We start from the raw sequence: 25,532 nt of genomic DNA on the forward strand, positions 1-25,532 counted from the left end.
TTTTTAGATGTGATTGTTTTATATTTTCTTGAAAATAGTAACAGTATAGCCACAAAATAAAAAGCAGAAATTAAAACTTCTTTTTTCCTTTTACATATTTTTGAAAGAAAAATTAAATTTGATTTGTAACAACTTATTCTTTACAACTAGAAGATGTAGCTTTTCTCTACTTGATTCTTTTATCATAAATCTAACTAGCGTTCCTAAAAAGAAAAAAAATAGTAATCAAAACACTATAAAATTACAACAATATTTAAATAAGCTATAACAAAATTCTAAAATAATAATTTAATAAAGACCCAATAGAGCATTACTAAACCAAGTCATCAGGATATACATATGCCACAGAATGTACTGAAAACAGTGTCTCATTCACTGTAAGCTAAAAAAAAAATTATCCCCTTGAAAAACTTTTTTTCTAATGATAAGTACTAGTTTTAAGTACTAACAGTCAATCTTAATAAAAGGGTTGAACTCAAAGATGTTAAAATTATCATAAATGCCAACTATCAATTAAGTTACAAAATTGTACACTTTCCTTTGTTTCCTCCCCCCCCCCTCAAAATATTTAGATTCTTGACCTGCAAAATAAGGAAGGTAGCTCCACTCTGGAAAATATAGCCCCAAATATTTAGTCAGGAAAGTAATTAAAAGTTTGGCCTTTTTTTAAAAACCTTTTTGAGTAAATACCATCTTTAGAACTATTAAAATTACTAATATTTTTCAACTATTATTAAATGAATAATTATCATATAAAATTATTTTTTTGATAAATTTAATTTTCGAAAAATGCATTCTACAATGGTGAGCAAAATGTTTTTGATACACTAAAATAAACAGAAAAACGTATTATGAAGCACATAAAAAGAGAAATTATCATTAAGAAGTCCAAACATTCAACACCTCTCCCCATTGAACTATATTGGAACAATATTTACCTCATTATAAATAAGTCCCTCATTATAAATCCATAGAAAGCACTTTTTTTTTGTTGCCCAATTTAGTACTAACTAAAAATATCGCCTGTACAAGTTGAGGAGCAGCATATTTAAGATATAATGCATATTACGATATAATGCCACATAAGTTAATAAATACAAAAAGCAATTTGATTGTATTTTCGTGTAAAAGTATACTATTAATTCATTAAACCGATTATTTTTAATTAACCTTTTTTGCAAAGTAACATATTTTAAAGCAAGAAATAATTTTAGACTTTTTTCTCCCCTTACACTTATTGCCCTAAACCTTTCAATTTCATTTATCCCTAACGATGCACAATACTAAGATTTTACTGTATAATTGTCATTTCTGTTTAAAAATTTGAACAGAAAAATTAAAATTCATGTCAACTATACTATTACTATTTTTAATTTTTGTAAAAAACTATGTAAAAGTAGTTTTTTCAAAAAAATGTATTCTTTAGTAAATAATTAGTTTTAACAAGCCAATTCACAGCTTTATCACCTATTAATCAACAAACATTTCACGAGATGAAATTAAAAATAAAAATTACCACTTTAACAAATATTGTACAATTGGGAATTATGTAATATTATTTTACTAGACTAGTCATTGTCTATGACTCAACAAGTGTTTAGGTCATAAATAAAAATTCATAAAACAGTTTATTCACAGAAAAGTCGTTTGAGCATCACTAGATAAATAATCAGTTTTTTAAATTGTTATATGCTTCAAAATTTTTTGGTGTAATTATCTTTTAAAATAATAACTTAAATAAACAAAATATTAAACAAGTTATTAGCCTATATAGGGTATCTGTTACATTTTAAATTTTCAAATCCATGACTTTCCATTTCACGACTTACCGAAGCTACTATTTTCTCTGACAAAACACAAACAATAAATTTAAAAAAAGCATTATAATAGCATTAATTGAAACTATAGGTATAACTAAAACTGTTATACTCTGCATCTTCATATTTATTCATTATAAACTTAAAAAACAGAGTAGAGAAAGAGTTGAAGCAACAAAATAGCTAAAAAAAATACAAAAGCAAATATCTAAATACAGTCAGATATATACAGTTATTTAAACCTGTTTTATCTCTTCTTAAAAGCCTAAACTAGAATTTTAAATTGATTAAATAAATAGATAAATTCTGAAATCACAGAAGTTTAAAAGATAATTCGCTCTAGAAATAATGTTCTTTCTTTCATTTTTTGAAAGAACACCATAATTTTTAAAGAACAGGATAAAAACATTTTATATTTTAATAAAATATGACTATGAGAGGGGGATTTTGTTACAAATTTAGATATTCGGAACACTGTAAAATCGAGAGGGGGGATAAATTCCATCTTAAAAATGAGATTTTTCGGCAACCTAAATCCATGGATTTTTTTTTTAAATAGTTAATATCATGACAAATTTTGTTCAATGCCGAAATCTATAACTTTCCGTGATTTTTCATGACTTTCCAGGTGCACAAATACCCTGTCTATATAATTATGTATATATTTAAGCTGACTACATGGAAACACATTTAAATCGAAAACTTATATTCACAAACATTCTAGCCAAAGGATAATTTAGCTCTCGCAATTGTCATTCATACAACTATGAATTGAGCAACAAAAGTAAATTTAAAATAATTGAGGTGCTTTACATGAAAAATATGCAATCAAAAATTACCTGGTTGGAAACATTGGCTTTTCAAAATGGTTTGGTAGCCATAATTCAGGTTTATCATATCCCATTTCTTCAGGAGTTAAAATTCCTAATTCATCTAGAGTTGGGCGAATTTCTTGCAAGATGTAAGGATAAATTTCTTTCAACCGGTAACCACATTTATCCTATTAGAACAATATAGTATTACATTACATGACTATAGAACAGGTTTATCATATCCTATTAGAACAATATAGTATTACATTACATACTCCAAAACATCCAAACATTTGCCAAAAAATGCTTAAAAATAAGATTACTCAATAGCAAAACTTGAAATCGATGTGTTGTAATATTGTATTAAAATACCGAAATTTTAGAAACAAACTCCTAAATAATGAAGTAAAGAAATCCCTTACACCTATAATTCATACAAATTCAGTAAACTTTTATAAGCCCTCATTGATATATGAATTCAGCTAAATTAAAAACAAGCTAACAAATTTTAAAAAATAATCATTTTACAAATATATAACATAATGAAGATTTTTTTTTAGCTTTTTCTATGTGAAATTAATGAGGAAAAATGTCTATGAAGAAATTCCATTTTGTCTCTTCTAAACACAGAGACAATCACCAAAAGAATTTTTTAATCATAGAGATATATAAAAATACTTATTAATCAGTTTTTAATAAAAACTTTTAGAATTGGCACATGTGTAAAAAAAAAATTTTATGATAGAAAGAGCAATTTTTCTTATCCATTAATGCCATAATTTGAAAAATAATACTAATTTAATTTTTTTGAGGCCTAGTGTGATGTCTACCTAAAAGAAAAAGGAAGTTATCAAAGAATAATTCAAATGAGCATTAACAAACTAAAATGATTTCATTCAATTCCTGATATTAACTAACACTACTTTGAAAACTTACAAGAATATTTAATTTATACATAAATACAAAAATAATTTAATAATTACCTCAATTTCATTAGATTCCATATAAGGATTTAAGATAATTGAAAAATGCAGAACAGTTATGGAAAAATTGTTATATAACCTGAAATATCACAGCTATAACATTCGTATAAAAAAAATAATAATAAACAAACTGTAAATGTTACAGTGTAACTTTAATATCTTAAATTATAAACTAAAACTTTATACAATAAAAAAAAATCGCATTTAATAACATTAATCCTGCTGTCGGGACTGAGCCAAGTTTGATAAAAACATAGAGATAATTTATCTACTACATATCTTTGAATATTACACAAATATGTGATGCATATGCTCTTATTTTTTTAAATGTTTAAAAAAATTTTAATGCAAAAAACTTTAGTGACTATACAAAACCAGTGAAATTTATTTTCTTGCTTTGGCAACAGAGAATTGAAAGAAATAAGATGGGCAGAAATGGAAAGTTAAAAGTAAATTGTTCATCTTTTTTTTTTTCAATGTTTAATAATTTACGAAAGGTTATGCCATAATTCAGATGTATATTTCAGTTTTAAGAATGCTTAATAATTTATACAAGAGAAGAATAGACATCATTTTACTATTTATGTTGAATGATGTTACTCATTAATTCAACCTAAATGTTTGTTTTAACTGTAGAATACTAGTCATGTTTACTGATCTTGTAAAATGTTATCTTTTTCCATTTATTTACCTTTTCTTTGGTTTTGAAGAGTTTGTGGCAAAATAAAGGACTTAAAATTGTTATGTCTCTAAATTCTGAAATTTGGAATATAGGGAACTTTTATGAAATATTTGTTTCAAATGAAATTTCCAAATATTGAAATGTATCTATATCCAATCATAATGCATGCAAGTTAAAATTGTCGCAAAATGTAGTATATATGCTTCTTATTTTTATAACTTTCTTTTAAAAAGAGTATCAAAATTCATTCAAAGTAAATAAAAAAGTTATAAAAATACTCATACAGTGTTTTCACTACAGCGCGAGAACCTCGCATATTTTTTAATATTCTCGCATGAAAAAATGATTACCGCGAGAAATTCGCGCATTCTATAAACCAATTTCAAAATTCGCAAATTTCTCGCATTTTTAAAAAAATTTCTCATTTGCACCATTTTGAATAAAATCCGTTTCACTTTTCTTGCTGGATCTTTTATTATTTTCAACATCTGCCCCATTATCTAGCTTCCCTATTTACCAGTATTGTTCAGAACCTTTAAGAACAACAGAACACCATCCTACCGAACCACGGAACCTCTTTCAGAACGCATTTCGCTGCAACCACTTGTTTACCGTAGGTAAGGTTTCTTCATGTAAGACGTTCAAATTTTTTGCTCGTTAATGTAAGATGGATAAATACCTCGTAAAGCCAATATCTTCTACTCCGAAACGGATAAATGAAAATGAAACAAATGTGGGTAGAAACGATCAAAACGAAACAAATACGCAATTGAGCAACCTAATGAGAATAGCTGATGAAAAAGTAGATGTAGAACATTTTCCATATGATGATGCAGCAAAAATATTCAATGCTTTAAAAATTAGAAGATGTTCAAAATGCATTATAATTAAAGAAATGATTTTTCTCTTCAAGTCTCTTTGTGTTTTTTTTTTAATTTTTGAAATCTCACTTAACTTTTTGAAATCTCACCCTGTTTTTGAGAAAGGGTGAGAAATTCTCACCCATTTTTTTTCTGAGATGAAAACACTGTCATACGATATTTTTATACTTTCTTTTTAAATAAGCATCAAAATTCATTCGACTAAAACAAAGCACTACCCAATGAACAAGCAAAATGAGCTTTATTGCAAAGCCTGAAAAGGAAAGCACAGCGATAAATAGCTGATGCCTCCTAGCAATATAGTTATTTTACTACTGTGTAATCAAATTTCAATAATGCCACTGTAACACAATTCAGCCAAATCAATCAATGTAATTAAAAGCATTTAACACCATAAACTAAAATTAAAAAATTAAAAAATCACACATAATTTTTGAATTCTGTACTCTACAAAAATTTAGTTTAATAATTCACTTTCAGTTTTCACTTCTATATAAGGTAAATAACACATTTAAAAGCAGAAAATTTAAAAAATAAAATAAAATACTGCCATGTAACAATCAAAAGTTAGACGTTTAAGATAATTTTACTTTTATAAATAGAAATTCTTTGAATTTAATCTACATCTACTATTCTATTAAACTTTTTTAAATCACAAATGTTAGAATATCTACAGATAAAATTTATTTTTCTTACCTTAACGCCTTCTAAAAAGCGTACAGCAAGAGCATAGTCATTGAGCCTTCTGCAGGCCTTGAGAGCGGCAATGATTATTTTGGGTTCAGGCACTAAATCCATACCTTGAAGATCATTCATGGCTTTACGTATTTCCCATTCATCGATTTCTGGTCTGTTAAAATAGGCTTCATATCGAGCATCAAATTCAGCATCTGTCTCTTCTTTCTTTGATGAATATTGTACCCTTGGGGTATACCTTAGTAAAAGAGAGGCTGGGACCCCTATAAAAGTAAATTAGAGGGTATTTGGATCAATTTCTTCATAAAACCTAAACCACATTATCTTCTGAAGAAATATGATACAGTGAAACCTGTGTAAACACTTGCTCTTTATACTGATCAACTTAGTCAGTAGGCTTACTAACACGAGAGTATGAACATTATATTATAATCAGAGGTCTATCCAAGCCAAATTTACTAGCATTTAGAGGTACCTTCACAAATTCAACTGTAGGAAAAATTTCACAAAATACTTTTTTTTAAACTTTTATTTTGTGTCTCGTTAGATATGATAAATCTATATTTTTATCATAATTTTGTGTTAATTTTTTCATATAATTTTTAATTTTCACAAATTATGTCTACATTTTCCCAAAATAGATACTCTTTAGAAAAACCTAGACAGATCACTGATAATATATACCATGTTATTTTTGTTATTCTTTTAGTTTTTAGATGTCACCAATCGAAGTAAAAATAAATAACTTTAAATTTTTTGACGAGGCCAGTATTTTAAACTTTATTTGGTAAATACTGCAAATACAGTTTAACTAGTTACAGAAAGAAATAGAATTTTTTACATAAATTCCCTATTGCAGAATCGCAGCAACAAGGCGACATTGTCGCAGAACATCACTGAGTTCTTGCAGAAAGATTTTTCACTTGAAAAGAAAGAAAAAAATTCTTTATTTATTTGTTTGTTTTGTACAGAAATTTACACGTAATATTTGTATCATGCATTTAGATAATCACTTTTTGACGCACTCATTATACGCCGATAGTATCTAAAATCGATGTAATGTTACGATTGTATTTTCAGCAATTATAGTTGATTTTCATATGGATTTTAAATATCCCGATATATTTAAAATTTGACACATTTAAGGCAATAATTCTATCGTATTTTTGGCAGTTGACTTCTCCATAGTTTTTAAATCCAATATTTTTTATACAATATTATTTATTACAACAGCCTAATCTTGCAACGAAACACGCATTTGAGGTGTCCGATTCGCATGATTTTGTCGAGATTCAGCAAGTACTACTACGGATTTTATCATTTTTAATTATTTTTTTATAGTGATGATTATTTACAAAATACGTGTTCCCCACTCTGAACAAAATGCGAGAATATCAACTGTAATACATAATATTCTAATAAAAATTACATGTTCAATTTTTTAAAAAATTGTTTAATTTTTTTTTTAAAACACAGAGCTTTTGTTATTTGAAATTAGTAGCATATATGTTGGTTATTATTAAAAGTATCTTGCAGAAATATATTAGTGCTATAGAGCAACTCAATTAGAGCTAGACAGCAATTAGTGGGCAATTTCCGGGCAGTGGCCAGCGAGAATCTAAAAAAAGCATCATCCCTATGATACTAACTGGACTATGATATAACATATAGCCACCCAACATCTACATGTTTTGCAAGCTCAAAATCTATTTGGTATACCTTGGCGACAGATTATGATGCGGAAATATCTCCTGCTGAAGACCAAGAATTAGCCTTACAAAAACATTAAAAATATTTGATGCATTTTAATTCAGTTATAAAGTCTATAAATTTTACGTTCGCAATCGTGGAATTGCCCATATGTATATTTTGTTCTTTGTGCATGATATATCTTTAATTTCTTAAAATATCAATAACATATATACAATTAAAAAAATAGTCCCATCATACTAACTTCAATATTTTAAAACTACTTCTGCTCTACTTATTTGTTACGAAAGCCTTTAATAGTTTGTTTTAAGGTCAAGTAAGTAGTATAAGAAACAGCTGAATGAGTAATACATGGTGGGGAAAAAACATAGATCAAAATAGTTCACAGCCAATAATTTCAAATGTATGGAATAAAATCTAAACCTATAAATTCAAAGCTACCGATGTGGAAATTATGAAATATTCTCCAATTCTTCACAATTCCAAAACATTTTTGCAATGTGCATAGAAAACTGAGATTTCTGATAGCGAATTCAGTTTTATATTCGAATTAAAAACTTACCTCTAGAAGTACTAGGTTTTGTAAGCAATTTAGGCCCAATGTTTTGAACTAAGCAAGAAGTAACTCGGCGTAACATTTTCTAATATAGAAGATCGAGTCTCGAAGATTTTTGCCCTTCTAAAACTCCTTGGTCTTGATGTATCCTTAAACAAACTATCGATTATTATATATCGATATTTAAAATGAACTCCAACATTTAAAACATAAATTAACGATAAAAAAAATAATAATTTATAAAGCGTACAATGAAAAATATTAATCACTTTAACTTTTACTCAAGCATCTACTCGGACATAAAATGGTCACGCTCCAATATTCGCACTGAAACTTTTAGAACACCAGAAATTATGGTTACTATGGATGGTGTTTTCCTTCCTCGTTGGTGTTTTCTATATAAATGCAAACAATAACAATCTCGAGCTCCAAGTTAATTCTGCGAGCCGGTATTTTCAAACGGATAATTTTGTTTTCAATAAAAGAAATAAATTAGATAATTTCTGATCTCAAATCTGCCGTATTTCATAAGATATTAATGTTATTAAGTAATTCCGGTTAGTTTGAAGTGGAAATTTGTTTCAGTTATTTATAGATATATTGTTAAAAAAGGTGACATGGTTGCTAGATTCTGAATAACTCCATTTTTTGGCAGTCCTGACTTGGCCCCATTCCGTTTGTTTATTACTGTTTGTTTTTGTTACAAGCTGTGCACAGGGCCTGATCATCGCTTAGGCCCAATAGGCATGGGCCTAGGGCCCACAATTTCTGAGGGCCTCGAAAAGTTGTAAAAAGTCTAATGAAAGGTGGGCTAGCTTTGTGTTGGTTTAAGTATTAAATAAAAAACAGTGTTACAACAAACAGTATTAAATAAAAATAAGTGACTTTTAGCAAGAATCACTGCTTTCAATCGTTTGTGGCCACCAAACTATTTTTATTTTGATATAACATTGTTTTGTTGTTTTATAATTTGCTTTAATTTATGGATACGTAAACTTTATCTTAGAAAAATAATCTTCAATTGTCTAGTTTCAAAATTTCTTAGAATGTTTCTCTTGAATCATGCAGTTCAATAGATTCTTTTTCATTGTTAGGACTACTCTTCAGTAATTTAATTTCAAAATATCTTGCAAGGGTCCCGGAAAATTTGGTGGGCCTTGAGCCTGCATTTGTCTTGATCGGTTCCTGGCTGTGTAGTTAGACTGTACGTCTGCTTATCCGTCCCACAGTTGACTGATTGTTAAGACACCGTTCCCAGCAGATCACCGAAGTCAAGCATCACTGGCTGCAGTCAGTGTGCGGATGGGTGAGCACTTGGATCAGTCTGCGTAGGGTTCTATCGCAAAGTGCTCGACTTCGCGTGCAGGTCGTCGGACTACCGAAGCGGGTGTGCCATCCCCTCTGCAGAGGATCAAAATTGTGATGGCATGTCTTCGGATCATCCTCATGGTTGTTTCCCAGACAGTCGCCAATAGCCCATTGTGCAGCTCTAGTGCGACGTAAATGAATTACAACAACAAAATCTAAGAATATCCTCCGACTTTAATTATTTAAGATCAGGAATCATTTTTAAAACAAAAATAATAAAATTTAAGTTTGAAAATTGAAACATATTTGATTAAGAGTGATAAAATTAAATTAATAAATGTCAAACACACTTACCGAATTTAGCATACACTTTCAATTGTCAACACGCGTGCGGCACGAACGGAACTCTGGGAAGCGAGCTAGTTAATATGAAGTGTACTTTAAACAACCTCAAAATAAGCTTAGGTATAAATAAAATGACTTCAAACACCTCAATTAATATCTGACTCTCTTCAGTTGAAATAAGGTAATTTTTTTATACCTCAAAAATACCTCTTTTGTTATAAATGTCAGAAAAACATCCTGTATACCTTAAAAATCATTTCCTCAATCTAGTTAATATGAAGTCAACTTTAAACAACCTTATATTAAGCTTAGGTACAATAAAATGACTTTATACATCTTAATAAATATCTGACTCTCTTTAGTTAAAATAAGGTGACATTTTTATACCTCATAAATAGCTCTTTTGTTACAAGTGGCAGAAAAACAACTTGGTATACCTTAGAAATCACCTTATCAGTCTGGTTGATATGGAGTTAATTTAAAACAGCCTCAAAATGAACTTAGGTATAAATAAAATGACTTCATAGACCTCAATAAATAACTTACTCAAGTTAGTTGAAATGAGGTAAATTTTTTATACCCCATAAATACATTTTTTTAATAAGTGTCAGAATAATAAGCTGCATACTTTGAAAATCACCTCATCAGCTTAGTTGATTTGAAGTGAATTTTGAACAATCTCAAAAGGAGCCGAAGTGCATGTAAAAGAACATCGTGCACCACAATTACAACCTTTGTGAAGTAAAATTTTTATGGTTGTTTTCTCAGCATCCTCGAATATACGTCATATATCCCTCAAAACAACCTCGATAACTCAAAAATACCCCAAACTACCACAAATATACCTTAAATTTTTCGAATATACGTCATATATACCTCAAAACAACCTCGATAACTCAAAAATACCTCAAACTACCACAAATATACCTTAAATTTTCGTAAGGGAATAGAGAGATTTTTTTTTAATCGTCGTTTCGTTGTCGTTTTTTTAATAGTCGTGTGCTATATCCAAGTTTTGTCTACCATAGTTATCTATAAGCCGTCGATACTAAAGCCATTGAGGATTATCCACAAATAAGTTATAAGAAAACGTCTAGTAGACGTTGATCCACGATGTCTAGTGGATCACGTGGACGAATTCTGGGCATCTAATCGGATCTTACGTTCTAGGTCACAATCTGAATGGCTCTAGGATGTGACCTCAAATATGCTAATCGATAAGTGCATTGCAGACGATATTTTAAATTTCGAAATCACTTCGAAAAAACATATTAAAAAAAATAAATTTCGAAAAACGTACTTTCTCTGAATAAACATACCTTTTTTTCGACGGATTTGGATTTCTGACCCCCAATATATGGGGGGGTAGCCACAATCTGTGAAATATGGTCCCCATAGTTTGGTCAGGAGAGCGCTCCAATGCTTGAACCCCTTAATGTTAATTTTACTTTTGCGTACTTCACTATATCTTGAGAAATTTTTAAGCGAATTAAAAAAAATTTGCACACAAATGGGTATAATATGAAAAAAGCACAACTACTTCCACTTACTAGGAATAACATTTACCTTTTAGTTTAATTATTAAACGGAGTTTTAAATATGCTTACTAAATTCATAAACTTCGATAAAACAACAATATAAATTATTTCCAAAGGAACTAGACTAATACAATTCCAACCTGGCGAGTACCGACTTATAACAAGACTTTTCGTTTGATGCTTTTACTTGTTGCTAGAAATCAGGTTCGCAGAAAATGCTGTTTACTAGTTAAATTTAGTAGGAATAACACAATCTGTAACGTAGGCTGTAGTATACCCAATTATAAAATTCGTCCATCTAAAGATAATTCTATGCGAAAAATTACTTTCAGTAAATATTTATTATTTTTTATTATTTTATTTAATAATAATTGAAAAATTCTTGAATTGTAAGGTATTAAATTTTTTAATCATTTTAAAGGAAATAATTTTGCATGATAAAACACAAAATTTGAGCAAAATCGGTAGAAATACTCCTGAGAAATTGAATCTCAAAAATTTATCGGGATATTTGACCGATTTTGCTCAAATTTTGTATTTTACCATGCAAAATTATATTCTTTAAAATGATGTAAAAAATTGTATACTTTACAATTCAAAATTTAAAAAATTATTATTAAATAGAATAATAAATATTTGGTTAAAGTTATTTTTGCATGGTCTTGAATCTGTAGATAAATGAATTTTATAATTGTGTGCAAAAAATTTTATATTCACTTAAAAATTTCTCGAGATATAGTGAATTACGCAAAAAGGTAAAATTAATATTAAGGGACCCAAATTTTGGAGTCCTATCTTGACTAAACTATTGGGACCATATTTTCCAAATCGCAGCCAACCCCTATATTTTGGGGGTCAATGAGTGGAATCCGTCAAAAAAGGTTATGTTTATTCAGAGAAAGTACGCTTTTGTGTCTGATTTCTTATTTTAAAATATTGTCTGCACTTATTAATTAACATATTTGAGGTCATCCCTTCAAACCATTAAGATTGAGTACTAGAACGTGAAGATTCATTAGATCAAAAGTTATTCTGGGTAATCGTTTTTTCTTCTTCTTTTTTTTTCATTTTTGTTTTTGCACACTGTACACAACTTATTTAATACGCAGTTTTAAAATTAATTTTAAGTAAAAATAGAGCATTTTAATGTTGTCCCAGGACTTTTTCCAGTCTGCTATTTCTATTCTGTTACCATAATTGCTTTAAATTTGTTGAGTTTTCTAAAATCGGCCCCGTAGCCGTTGGATGGCCTATTTTTAGATTGACCAACCAGGTAGATTGGTAGCACTTAAAATTTATCATTATATTTGCTGTATTCCATAAAAATAAAGCTTTGTCAAAATAAGCAAATTTTCTTCTGCGAGTACTTACAAGTACTCAGATACGCCTTCCCGGTATGGTGATCTTTTTAAATGCAAATCAAAAGATTACTCATTTTTGAGCATATAACCTGGACCCCCTGGTTTATACTCCTAGACCCCCTGGAATTATTGGTAAAGACTTAAAAGTTGGATAAAAATCATTGATTATCTTTAGAAGCTAAATGTGCATTTTTTACCAAGAAGCTATAAGTTGCTCTGAATGTGACTTCAAAATCTTCGATTTTGAGTTTATTGATATTAATATTTCAACACGGCTACGGCCTTTTTCTTAACTGACTTCGTTATATCCAGACACTTCAACCGTAAGATGAACTGCATCTCTCTGCACCAATGAAGCCTATTATGGAGGAGGCGAGGAAGAGTTCTAAGTATATTACTCATAATCATAATTATTTAATATCCTACTCTAAATTAGTTTTTTACTGCACATAAATTTGTATAGTGTTCATCTGCATCATGTTAGATATGCAATTGCGAACACCCCTTTCAATTTCCTTAAAATTAGATGAAAGAGCAGATACCCCATAGGGATAGGTATTCCGTATTTAAGTTTACATACAGCGTTAATTGGATTACGAAAAACATATGTTTAGAAGATTTCCCATCAAGTTAAAGATTAACGATATTCAGTATTATTTGGCATGACGCTAACGCTCGAGGCTTACTCCTCGTGGACAAAAATTAAAATAATCAAAGAAAAAATTTTCAGTGTTTATCCCATTCGGTGAGCCGTAAAAAACCTATTTCCAAATTCTATAGCAAGTATCGAGGTACCTATATTAGTACACATAGTACATATTAAAACAGAACCAATAAACACAATATCAGTAATACTTATTGCCAAAAGTTTTCTTTTTTTCCGCTTATTTCCTTTAAATTGTAAATAACAAGTTTAAGACTACAATACACTACAAATTATACTTTGATTAAGACAGAGTAGAATTCCAGTTCATCGGGCTAACCATGAGATGTTTTTGTGGTTTTTACCTCTACTGTACGAAAATACTGATTAGTTTCGATTAAAAAAATTCTTCTCGAATGTTATCTGGTTCCTTAAGAAGGCGACCTCTTGTCTTCTAGATTCAAGGCTAAGAAGTTAAAAAAGAAAAAAGCTGCATATGTAAACTGAGTGGATGAGTGCATTGTCTGTTCATCGCCGTAAATTTGTGACGTGGGGACTCAAAGTATAAAAAAAATGAAAGTCGCATCACCACGATACAAAATAACCAAAACAGTTTTATTATCATTTTTTTAATTTTAAAAAATATGCCTTTTTTGCTTGAAACTGCTATTTTTTAATGAAAAAATTAAAGCCAATTAATATTTTTCAACAGCTATTAATATTTTTTGTAGTAAAATGAATAAAAATACTTTAATTCCGTTTTAGGCCTACTTTTAGGAGTAATAATATGATATAACATTTTGATCACAGTAAGTGCAATAAAAAATAATTTTTTTAAAGTCATTAATTAATAAATTATCTCCAATTTAAGCGATAAATCGCCTAATTACCAAAAATAAATTTAATTACCAAAAAAAGATATACTTATATATTTAAGCGTACACCGTCCACTCCGCGAATGTTGAGGTCACACTGCCTCTGAATCGTTTTGGGAAGATTTTCAGACAAACAAGACAAGATAAAATTTGATGCAAATTCGTTCCAAATTGAGTTTGCTAAAATGAGTTCGCTTCGTGAATGTAAGCTTAAATGCGAGGCGCATCCAGAAAGTTAGTTTCCCTAATTTATATATAGATATTATAAAAAAAAGAGCTCACACTTTCAGGAACATGTTTATTGGCAGCAAGTACAGCAATGTTTCAGTTATTTTTCAACATGGCCGCCACCAGAATTGAGACACCTGTTGTATCGTAGAATCAACTTTTGTATCCCTCTGTCATAGAACTCTTCCGCCTGTGAATGGAACCAACGTGTGACAGACGTCTTCAGTTCTTCGTCGTTGCCAAAACTCTCACAGGAGGACAGGAATTTCTTGAGGTGCAAGAAAACGCGAGAATCGCTGGAACCAATATCAGGACTGTGGGGTGGATGATCAAACAACAACCAGCCATATTCCGTCAAAACAGCTGTGGTGCGTTATGCCGTATGTGGACAGGCATTGTCATGGTGGTGCGCAACACCTGCAGTGAGCATTCCACGACTCGTGTTTTGAATGGCACGACACAATTTCCGCTGTGTTTCACAGTAACGGTAGACGTCTGTCACACGCTGGTTCCATTTACAGGCGGCAGAGTTCTACGACAGAGGGATACAAAAGTTGATCCCACGATACGACAAGTGTCTCAATTCTGGTGGTGGCTATGTTGAAAAATAGCTTAAACATTGCTGTACTTGCTGCCAATAAATATGTTCCTGAAAGTGTGAGTTCTTTTTTTAAAAAAAATTAGGGAAACTTACTTTCTGGATGCGCCTCGTATATGTATGTTTATTTTAGCTTTTCAGACGAAATTGTATTCATTGAAAAATATTGAAAATCCTCCCTTAAAAACAATCAAATATTAAACACGAAAAACTATTTAAAATTCTTCCTTTATAAAAAAAGCTGCAATTAATTTACCCGCCAAAATTTTATGAGTTATATCTTCACAAATATACTAAAAACATATATAAAGGGAAATAGCATAAACGAGGAACGTATAAACTTTGAAGCTCATTTACTCAAATTCACTAAAATGTTACTTACCTGATTCTTTCTCTAATCTCTTTAGTTGTTTTAAATTTTTTGCTTTAATGTCCATTTGATTTTTTATGGTGAGATCAAATTACGTTTTTCAGTTATATATAAACGTACCTCCTTTTGATTGAATGAACCTAATCAATTAAATTGACAACTTTCTTTTTCTCCTATTTTATTCTTCCTCCTAATTACCATGTTCCGGGTATTTTTATTTATTGACCTTAAATTTAGTATTTCGTTAAAGATTTAGTTTAATAAAAGAACGATAGTTATGTATCAATATTTGAATGACTAAAATTCAGTTATTTTCTATGGAAGAACATTTAGCTCTGCCATAAGCTTTCCCCTAAGTTACCTCTACCATTTATAAAGCTTTATTTCCCTATATAATTAAACAAAAATAAATATTAGTAATTCATGGTGTAAATTGTTCACTGTTTCAGGCAATTTATTTCTTGTTTAAACACTTTTGATGATTACATTGGTTAAAATATTAAAACAACTATTTCTTATGATACTCTGATGTGATTAATAATAACGGATGTCCTTTTCAGAGTCAGAATCAAAAATTGATTATAAAATTATTAGTTTTATGAAATCTGACAAAAAGTTTAAAAATATAATCTAGTCTTGTTGAGTTTATGTAAAGATTTGTAAGAAAAAAAAGAAACAAAATCTAATTATTAAACTTATAAGTACCATAATGAAAAATGTTGGTTCAATTATGGAGAAATAAAAAGTCTAAAAATTTCCTAATGAGATTCTAATTATATATTTAAATTTTTATGAAGGAAGGTTGTTAATGGTAGTACTTTCTTCAGTGTATTTTATTTTGTAGCTCTGGTACCTGTCTCACTTTCAAACGCTTTTAGCCATGAGGATTGAATAGAAATGAAAGAAGTGTAGTGCCATTTATCTGAAGAAGAAAACTTATTTCATCCAATTAATTTAAATCATGAAGAAAAAACTTGATAATAATAACTTGATGTGTAAAATGACGCACCTTAAGTTGATAAAAAAATATCTCTTCAAGCATAAAAATATATACTTGAGGTAGAAACATGTGGTAGCATATAAAACATATCATATTTGTAAAAAATTACCTTTACAACTGTCAAAAAATACACTTTAAGTAGATCCATAATTACCTCTGAAGTACTAAATGAAACATCTTAGGTTGATATATATATATATATATATATATATTTTTTGCCCACTGTAGAATCTTACTACAAAAATATTGTATTGGAGNTACAATATATTTGACCGTTAGTACTGTTTTCTGAGGCATATATATATATATATATATCTGTAGGCATATTTGAGGTAAATATAGAGGTAAATTTTGAGGTATTCATTTGCACCCTTTTTACCTAACGATGTATTGTAAGTAACAACCTCATTTTTACCTTTGAAAAATAGCTTAGAAATACCTCAATTTTTCCTTAGGGGATTGTTCAACAAGCTTTTTTTTCTTATTTTTATAACATTATAATTAATAACAGGGATTTTATAAAATTATATACTGCTGTTGAGTTTTAATGTTTTGAATTTCTGTAATAAATAAATTAAATTGAATTTCCGTAATTTGAATTTCTGTAATTGAATTTTTGTAATAAATATAAAATTATTAAAATACATATTGTTGTTCTTTATTTAATTGCGATTTTCACATAGTTATATTGGTATTTGGAATTTTATCAAACCTTTTTTTCAAAATTGGAGCAATAAAAAGCGTTGATAGTAGTTGATAGCGTAGATAACTTTGCAATAATATAAATTCAACTAGTTGCTATGCAAATATGTTTTCTAATTTTCTTTCCTGAAATATTTTTTTTTCTGAGTTTTGTTAGCTCCAGTATGTTCGACAGGGCTCCTCTGATGTTAATTATAGTGAGTTAAAATTTTGGTGCTATGACATTACAATTTCACCATATTTCCTTCGGCTCATTAAAGTTCACTTACTAGTAACTAAACCCTAACCTTCAATTTTACTATATTTTCTTCTTTTTTCCTTCTCATGAAAGTTTACTTAGTTGCCTGTATTTTTTGTTTCAGGCTTGTTGTTTTATATCGAAACGGAAAAAGGAAGATTATCATTACTTTTTTCTAAGTTGATAAAACAATTCACATAATATTGAAAAAATATCGAACCATTTCACCCATATTAAGATATAAAACTATTTAAATATTATTAAACAACAATTGATCGATTTATATAACCATACTAAGCTGTTAACGATATTCTACATTGCTAAAATAGATAGGAGTTTTAATTATTTAATGATTGAATTTCGATTTGTAGCTGTATAAAATGATAATAAATTCTGCTATATAAAATTTTTGTGATAAAATCTGTGTATAAAATTGTGTTTTGAAAGATATTGTGCACTAAAATAAATTTTTAGATTGGAGCAAATTTTTTTCCTCAAGATTACAGATCTGAATTTGCTACTACATATTTAGTAAATACAGATTTTTAGTCAATATGTTTTCTAAAAAAAATCAGATTGATAAAATCATGAATTTATTTTAATTTTTTTAAAAATCTTTCAGATAAAAAATAATAAATGAGAATGAACAAAATTCAGTTTTTATTCTTATGTTGTTATTCGAGGGATATAAATTTAAACATATTGCATAAAATAATTTTTAAGATGTTATTTTATTTCATTTGAGCATTTTTATGTTATTTTAATCCTTCAGCTTATTTTGAGAATTTTTCGTAACCAATTTCTATGGCAAGATACATTCGTGTTAGATAAAGGACGCAAGTTTTATCTTTTATTCTATTTTTGCCGATTTAAAATCAAATTTAAATAATGGTAGGTTTTAACGTTCATGTGAAAAAAATTTATTAACATGAAAAAACAAATTATTTTCAAAGTTTTTATATTGTTCTCAAAACTTCTTAGCATTAAATTTTTTATTTATTTATTATTATTATTTTTTAGTAATTTGTTTAGAAACAGTGCTTACCATAAACTGCTGTATAGTAAATAATGTATGCCTCTGCGGTATATATTCTGATAATCTTTTAGAATATATTTATGAAAATATATAATATATTATAAATGACTGCTGTTTTAAGTTTAAAAAGGAAAGCTAAAAATTGTATTGAGGTGTCTGACTTAGTTAGAAATTTTTTAAAATATTAATATAATTTTTTTTAAAGAGATTAGTTTATTTGTTTTATTAGGCGTAAAAACATTCAAAACTAACAAAAAAGTTATTATTTTTAATGGCCATTTTAGGTAATAAAAAAAAAAGGAATTTTCTTTTCTGCATTTACGCTAAACACAGTAAAAACTTTCTATCGCCTAAGAGAAAAAAAATCTTTTGAGGATTTCATATAGAAGGCTATCAACTATGCTTTGAATTATTATCCTGAAAGCAAGTGCATATATTACAGAGTTAGGGATCAACGTATTTAAAACACAGCAAATTTTTAGGAACTTTCTCACTTTTCTTTGCGCAAAATCATGCATAAAAAATGAAACCCTACCCTACATTATCTTAGTTTGTAGTTCGAAAAATGAGGGCTATAACCCTAAACACTTCTGACAAATAATACACAATTTTTAGAAAAACAACAACATGGATATCGTGTTAAAAATGGTGTAAAATGTGAAAAAAAATATGATTTTAAGATAAACTCATTTATAGACTTAAAATCCTTAGTCTACCTACTGTTATCATCTTGCACAAAAACTGCTATAACTTTGTAAATAATTGGAGTACAAATAAAAGTAAAGTTTTTTTAGAAAATCAAGAGTACGGAGAGAGTCAAGAGAAAATTTCGCCACAATTCATGCTTTTGCACTAGCTAGAAGTCCCTTACATAAGCTAGAGAGATTTAATTTTAAATAAGGTCGTTAAAATTAAAATTTAAATGACAGATTTCAGTCACTTGATTTAAATTGATGATACTAATTTTATTTAACTCTTTTAAATTCATTATTTTTCAAAAGTTTGTAACAAATCTCTAGTAATTTTTTTGATCTTTATAAAATATCAATTTTGAACTACAACTATTCCTTTTCTCGTTAAATTTTGAAAAATATGAAACCAGTGGTTTTTGTTTTAAATTTCATCTTCACTATTTTATGCTAATTCATTTAATTGAATTTGGAATATTAAAAACAACAAATTGGTTTTCTAATCAGTTCTTGTTTTTTGATTGAGTTTAATTCATTCGCTTGGAATCAAGTAACCTGTTTACAATTTACGAATTTAAAAACGATAACTCATTCAAGAGTTTTGGTGCAAATTAACAGCACGAGCGTTTTTAAAACACTCATTGTTACGATTTAGTTCATCCTTGTTCAAGAATAACGGAACTGATTAAACTTTTTCGTAACATTAGGAAAATTAAATTTGGTAACAGATTTATACTTTGGATGAGGCTCTCAATGCATAGGAATAGGACCTAATGACATCATAAGTTTACTAGTCGTGGTTATTTCATTTTGCAATAGAAGTGAAATGAAGAGAAAATACGTCAGCGATTGCGCATTGAAGTTGCTCCGTGAATCTACTCGCCGTAGTGGCGGAAACTCGAAAAGTCATTAGACCGGTGTTTACATTCGAAGAAGATGGCTGATATGTCAGAACCCGAAAGTGAACTATTGCCTCGAAATAATGATTGGATTGAAATGACGCGTAAAACATCTCTTACCGATCCAAAACATTCTCGATTTCAAGTAGCAAAAGTCGATTTTGCAGCTGATACACCTAAATGCAAATTTGCAAACGATACTGATGTTGCCGAACGTCAACCTCTGACAGATCAACAAAATACAGCTGATTCCGATGGTGATCGATATGATACACACAATGTCCGCAGCTTAAGACATTATACTCGAGAAGCTTTACCTAGAGCTGATCATTACAGAAATGTTATGTCCGTCCATGGTCAATTAAACCGTCCAACTTTAGATGAACTCCATAACCCGGGAATGTCTATTTCACCAGATAAAGTAAGTTCTTTATTATAATCAAATATCTTAAAGATTACTTTTATAGAACCATAAATTCTATTCATCTGATACTGATTTTGAGAGATTTAATAAGCATTTAACTCATGCTGTAATTATTATATCCTACACTATGTTAAAATTATCATCATAACCATGCTACCTTCACTCCCAGACTCTTATGTTTTAAAAAAAAAATCTGTTTTGCCCAACTGACAAGCGCTTTAACTTTTATATTAAGCGCATATTTAGTAGAGTTATGGTTATAATTACAACTATAGAACTTTCTTACTTCCGACGCTCTTCCAGTAAATTGAGATGTTTACATGCCTGACATCTGTGGTCAACTAACTAGTGTTTTTTTTCTCCAAAACGGTGCCGTCAGGCTCGGAAATGTTATAAGGGTTTAACGGATAAAACGTTATTGTCTAAAACCAAATAGTATATTGGTATAAATATTATTATTCATATTAAGTAGTACATTGTGTCAAATATTAAATACTACTTCTATGATACAATTTCATATTTGTAGGACAGATATAAACTAAAACTGTGAAGGGAAATTATAATTTAACTTTTTACTTTTGCTCAAAATATAATTTCGACTAATTACTGTGAATTATATTTATAGCTTAGTATCCATTAGCACACTCCTATTTTCATATATATCTATTTCTAATAAATTTTTGGATTGAAGTATATTATAAAAAAAAAACTTAACATTGTGATTTTATGACCCAATCAAGAGTTTTGATTGTTTTAACTTTCGACTTTTGTTATTTCAAAAAATTTTATATACTTATATTATTTTATTTGTAGGTATTTTTAATTACTTAAAAGAAATTTCTTTATGATTTTTTTTTCACACATATTATAATTTCTTCTGGGTTTTGAACTGTCTTAATTAAATATTGATACCTGTCATGTCAAAAACCTAACCCTGATTGCACTTATTGATGAAGATATGTTTTAATTAAAAGAGTGGTTTTATATAGGTTAAAAATTTCTAAGTTTTTGCTTTGTTCTCTTACTCTTCTATACTTTTTGTAAGATCAGAGTAATTCATTTAAACTGTAACAATGTGTCTGTTTCTCGCTTGCTTTTATTAGTACATTGAGTACCTATTACCACTGCACATATTACCCCAATAACAGTAATACCTATTATCACTATGAATTAAATTACCCTGCATCAATAATACATTAATTATAGATAACTGTTCTAATGAATAAGCACCATAATTAATGCCAATTCTCTTCTGACTTGCACATAATTCTCAAAGAGAATGAGTTTTTTATTTATTATTAGAAAAATCTTATTAATATTGAAATTAGATAAAAAAGTTTTTAAAAAAAATTGTTGCATGACAGTCCTAGTTATAAAAATTTTATCTTTGTTATGCATTTTTTGTTTGATATAAAATATTGTTCAGTTTATTTATTGTTCATAATTTTTCTTTTGTTAAATAGTTTGTAATTTTAATGAATTTGACATCTTATTAAAATATTTAAATTTTCTTTTTTATTTTATAATAAGTAACTTGTGTGATTCATATTGAATGATGTAATTATTTAAGAAACTAAAACTTATTCATGAAACTTTTCCTTTTTCTTTATAATTAAGTTTTTGAACTGCAAAGTCTTTTAAAAGTTGATAAATAGTGTATATATTTAAAATTCTATTTTCTTGAAAATTATAGTTCAACAATATTCCTAAAAGTCAATAAAAAGATGGGTGTCTTAAGTGATAGAGAATAACCTGGCTGATTTGCCAGCCTTATTCCAACTGAAAAACAATTTCCACGGTTATGTTTCTTTATTGTCATAATTGTATCAAATTGACTTAGTTGATTGTCAGCATAAAATTGAATCTTAGTAAAGATCATAGTAGTTTCTACTTTGAGCAAGCTAAATTTAAAATTTAGCATGTAATAGGTTTGTTTAACACAAACATTTTCCTAACTATATTTTTTTATAATTTTCAGTTTTTTTAATCAAAGTAAAATTTATACTTATGAAACATTTCTCTTTGTACTTATATTATATTGTAGTAATTTTTTTAAAGTAATTCGTCTTAGAAAATTTGCGTTTTCTGTACCAAAGACCTTATCTTGGGTGTCATTCGTGATTGTGGGTATATGATATGTCCCGTTCAATAATTAGAAGTCTCTAAAAGTTCTCAATATTTCAGATAAATTAAGAAAATTGTTATGAATCATCCTCGATTTACATTCATCAAAGTTAAAAATAATCAATCTTTTTGCAAATAAGCAGACATATTCTGCAATCGGACATATTCTGCATCCCTGTTAATAACGAAGGCCCAGATTTCGGTGACTTTTGCATTTTTCAATTCTGTGCTTTTTAGGTTAAGGCATTTTTGGATTTTTTTTTCTAATTTTCGGCCATTTTTTGAGATTTTGGAAGTATTTTTTTTCTTTTTAGATTTATCTTAAAAGTTTTAGACAATTTTAAATATTAGGGCATTTTTATAAATTCTTGGAAAATAGAAAAATTCTAAATTGTGTCAATTTTTTATAAAGACGATTTTGTCATGTTATGCTTGACGTATAGATTGTGCAAAAACTACATTGATGATTGTTATATTGAACCTCTGAACAATATTTTTACTGAAAAGGGGTTTATTATTTTCATTTATAGGACTTTTCCTGTTTTCAAGAGCATTTTTTGTTATTTTTTAGGATTTTTTAAGTTATAAAAATTGTGGCTTTACTTGTAACTTCAGGGATAAATCTAAATATAATAGAACTGAGAGATAAAAATATTGGGAGGGTAAGGAGTCCATATAAAAAATTATTGAACATTTTAATAATATAATAGTAAAATTAATGCTTTGCTTTTTCAGTAAAGAATTCTTCAATAGTGTTTAAAAAAAATTAATTTCAAACATAATCTTTTTTGGATGAAAGCTGCAGAAAAAATATTAGCTTATGGTGGTGGTCACAAATGAAACAAAAACAGTTAATAGTTAACAGTTAAGAAGTTAGTTATTCATAAATAAAATAAACACAGTATCAATGTGTCTCAAAAAAAAAAAAAAAGAAAGACAATATTTTATCATTTGAAATAAAATACCATGAAACATTTCGTCCATTTTCTTCTGTTTAATATAATTAAAGCGAGTGTCCAATTTTGTCTGTAAAAAAATTTTTTTTTAAAATCTTATTTTGTATAAATTATTTTTATTTTTAATATTTTTCGATAAATTTTTTTTAACATGTTAAATTATTATTTTCATATTTATTACATTCAGTTTGTACATAAGACACTTAGTGCCTGAAGCTGATTGCTAAGTTCTAAATTATTTAACGAATCTCGTTAACTTTGATTTATTTTAGTATATTGATGTAATTTTCACGAAAAAATACTATAAATTGTAAAAATGTTTATTCTGTTATAAAACTGTGTAAGCGATTCAAATGAGTTTATCTTAAAAATGTAGCGTAATAAATTAATATAATGTAATAACGTTATAGTAACGAATTCATGTAAACGTTATAATAAAGAAAAAACTCTTAGTTTTAAAATCTTAGTTTAGAAAACAATCAAAATCAAAAACTTAATAATTGCGCAGTAAGAAAAGTTGAATAAGAAAAATAAATGTTACAGATAAAGACCTTTAAATTATAAAAATGTTTTATAGGAAAATGATAACTTAAAATAAGAATTATAACAATACCTAATACCTTTAATTTTTAGCTGATGACAACGAAAAAATACGGAAGTCAGTAAGGGAAAACTGGATTCTACCGTGCGATTTTCCTGTCAACAAACACGTTAACATAACGATCTAACTACAATATGAGACAACTTTATTTTTATTTTATGTGGAGATATAGATTCGTGTAGTAAATTAAGTTTTCATAAATTAAATAATTGCATAAATTAAAAAAAAATTATAAAAAATTAAAGACAATTTATATTAATTAGTATTTTTTTTTTCGTTTCTTATCCTTACAACATTCCAATCTCTCTGAAAGAGAACATAAAAAAAGAAAAAGAATTTTTTGGGTGGGTTTTAAAGAAAATCAAACTATATTCCATCAGGCACCCTCAACATCGCTTGCAAAGAATGAGTGTAAGTTTACACCATTGATGAAGAAGTTTTGGAGTAACCACAATCTTTTAATTATGGTTTAGTAATTTATTATTGCGTAAAGTAATTTTAAGAAATACATATTTTTTTAGCTCATTCATTTTTTGAAACTAAAATCTGAATGTTATTGGTTTAATTGTTCCCAAGAAATAAAAGTTCCAAAACACCACTGTTTTAAATTTTTTTCTCAATAACTATTTAATTGATAAAATTTATTTAAACTATTTTAATACTGTTCATTAAACTAACATGCAACCCGTTATATGTTTGAATTCAGGCAAATTTAACATAACATAACCGAGTTAGAAGCGTTGTGCAACCTTCTGCAAATATTACGCATATGCAAAGTTTTATTATCTAATAAGACTTGTTGTTTTATTAGTAGGGACTTATAAAAAATATCATAAAGTGCGATTCTTTCTCTAGTTTAGGCTTGTATAAAAGTTAGGGACACATTTTTCTTTGTTCTTAAGTCGTACTTTTTCCTGAAAATTGGCGCTTTGTGATTTTTTGGTGGTTGTGATTTTTCAAGTGACGCATTCTTGCTTTTATGTTGTCATTAAAATAATTTTTTTTGCTTTACTGCTCCTTTGTTTTTTTTCCCCCAAGGGATGCCGATTCGTTTTTTTATTATTCAAAAATTGTTGTTAGGAAATGATGTATGGTCCCTTTCAGTGTCCATTCAGTATTATTAAAAAGCAAATATGGTTGTTATTTTGTTCGAGGAATGCCATAACGACATTTCGCGTCTTGAGCAGCACTCCGTATGCGTTTTAAATTGAATGTAGTGAAAGTTATGGTTAATAATTTTTTGCTATTTAGTTTATTCAGTGGTGTTCTTGTTTTATAATTTGAGAAAGCTGAGGCTAATAAAATGTAGCCTAAGATGCAAACTATGAAAGTCACAATTTACTCGTTTTAAGAGATTTACTTGTTTATCTCTTTTTAGAGTGATTAAGTTTATAAATAAATTATGTTCAAATTTTTTTTAAGAAATAAATATATAAAACTAAAACAAATATATATATATA

General features: G+C 28.1%; 2 protein-coding genes across 2 annotated transcripts in view; one reads left to right on the forward strand and one right to left on the reverse strand.

Moving 5' to 3' along the window:
- LOC107440021 (Cytochrome c oxidase subunit 5A) lies at positions 1–8,470 on the reverse strand. The gene is made up of 4 exons (XM_016052794.4): positions 8,144–8,470; positions 5,872–6,134; positions 2,657–2,817; positions 1–203 (listed from the first exon to the last, which is right to left on the reverse strand). The coding sequence occupies exons 1-4, from the start codon at positions 8,217–8,219 to the stop codon at positions 191–193; spliced, it is 513 nt and encodes a 170-aa protein (XP_015908280.1). The 5' UTR covers positions 8,220–8,470; the 3' UTR covers positions 1–190.
- An 11,434-nt stretch (positions 8,471–19,904) lies between these two features.
- LOC107440022 (solute carrier family 12 member 2) overlaps positions 19,905–25,532 on the forward strand; it is an 86,110-nt gene continuing 80,482 nt past the window's right edge. The window contains exon 1 of the mRNA XM_071183816.1: positions 19,905–20,388. Within this exon, the coding sequence (XP_071039917.1) occupies positions 20,005–20,388 (384 nt within the window). The 5' untranslated portion in view covers positions 19,905–20,004. The remainder of the gene's footprint in view (positions 20,389–25,532) is intronic.

The sequence above is a fragment of the Parasteatoda tepidariorum genome, chromosome 7 (assembly GCF_043381705.1).
Source record: "Parasteatoda tepidariorum isolate YZ-2023 chromosome 7, CAS_Ptep_4.0, whole genome shotgun sequence".
Taxonomy (NCBI): Eukaryota; Metazoa; Arthropoda; class Arachnida; order Araneae; family Theridiidae; genus Parasteatoda; species Parasteatoda tepidariorum.

Coding starts and splice junctions, on each gene's coding strand:
- LOC107440021 (XM_016052794.4), bottom strand. CDS start 8,219: ATGTTACGCCGAGTTACTTCTTGCTTAGTTCAAAACATTGGGCCTAAA. Junction 6,135..8,143: donor AAAACCTAGTACTTCTAGAG/GTAAGTTTTTAA, acceptor TTACTTTTATAG/GGGTCCCAGCCTCTCTTTTA. Junction 2,818..5,871: donor GCTTTTTAGAAGGCGTTAAG/GTAAGAAAAATA, acceptor TTGTTCTAATAG/GATAAATGTGGTTACCGGTT.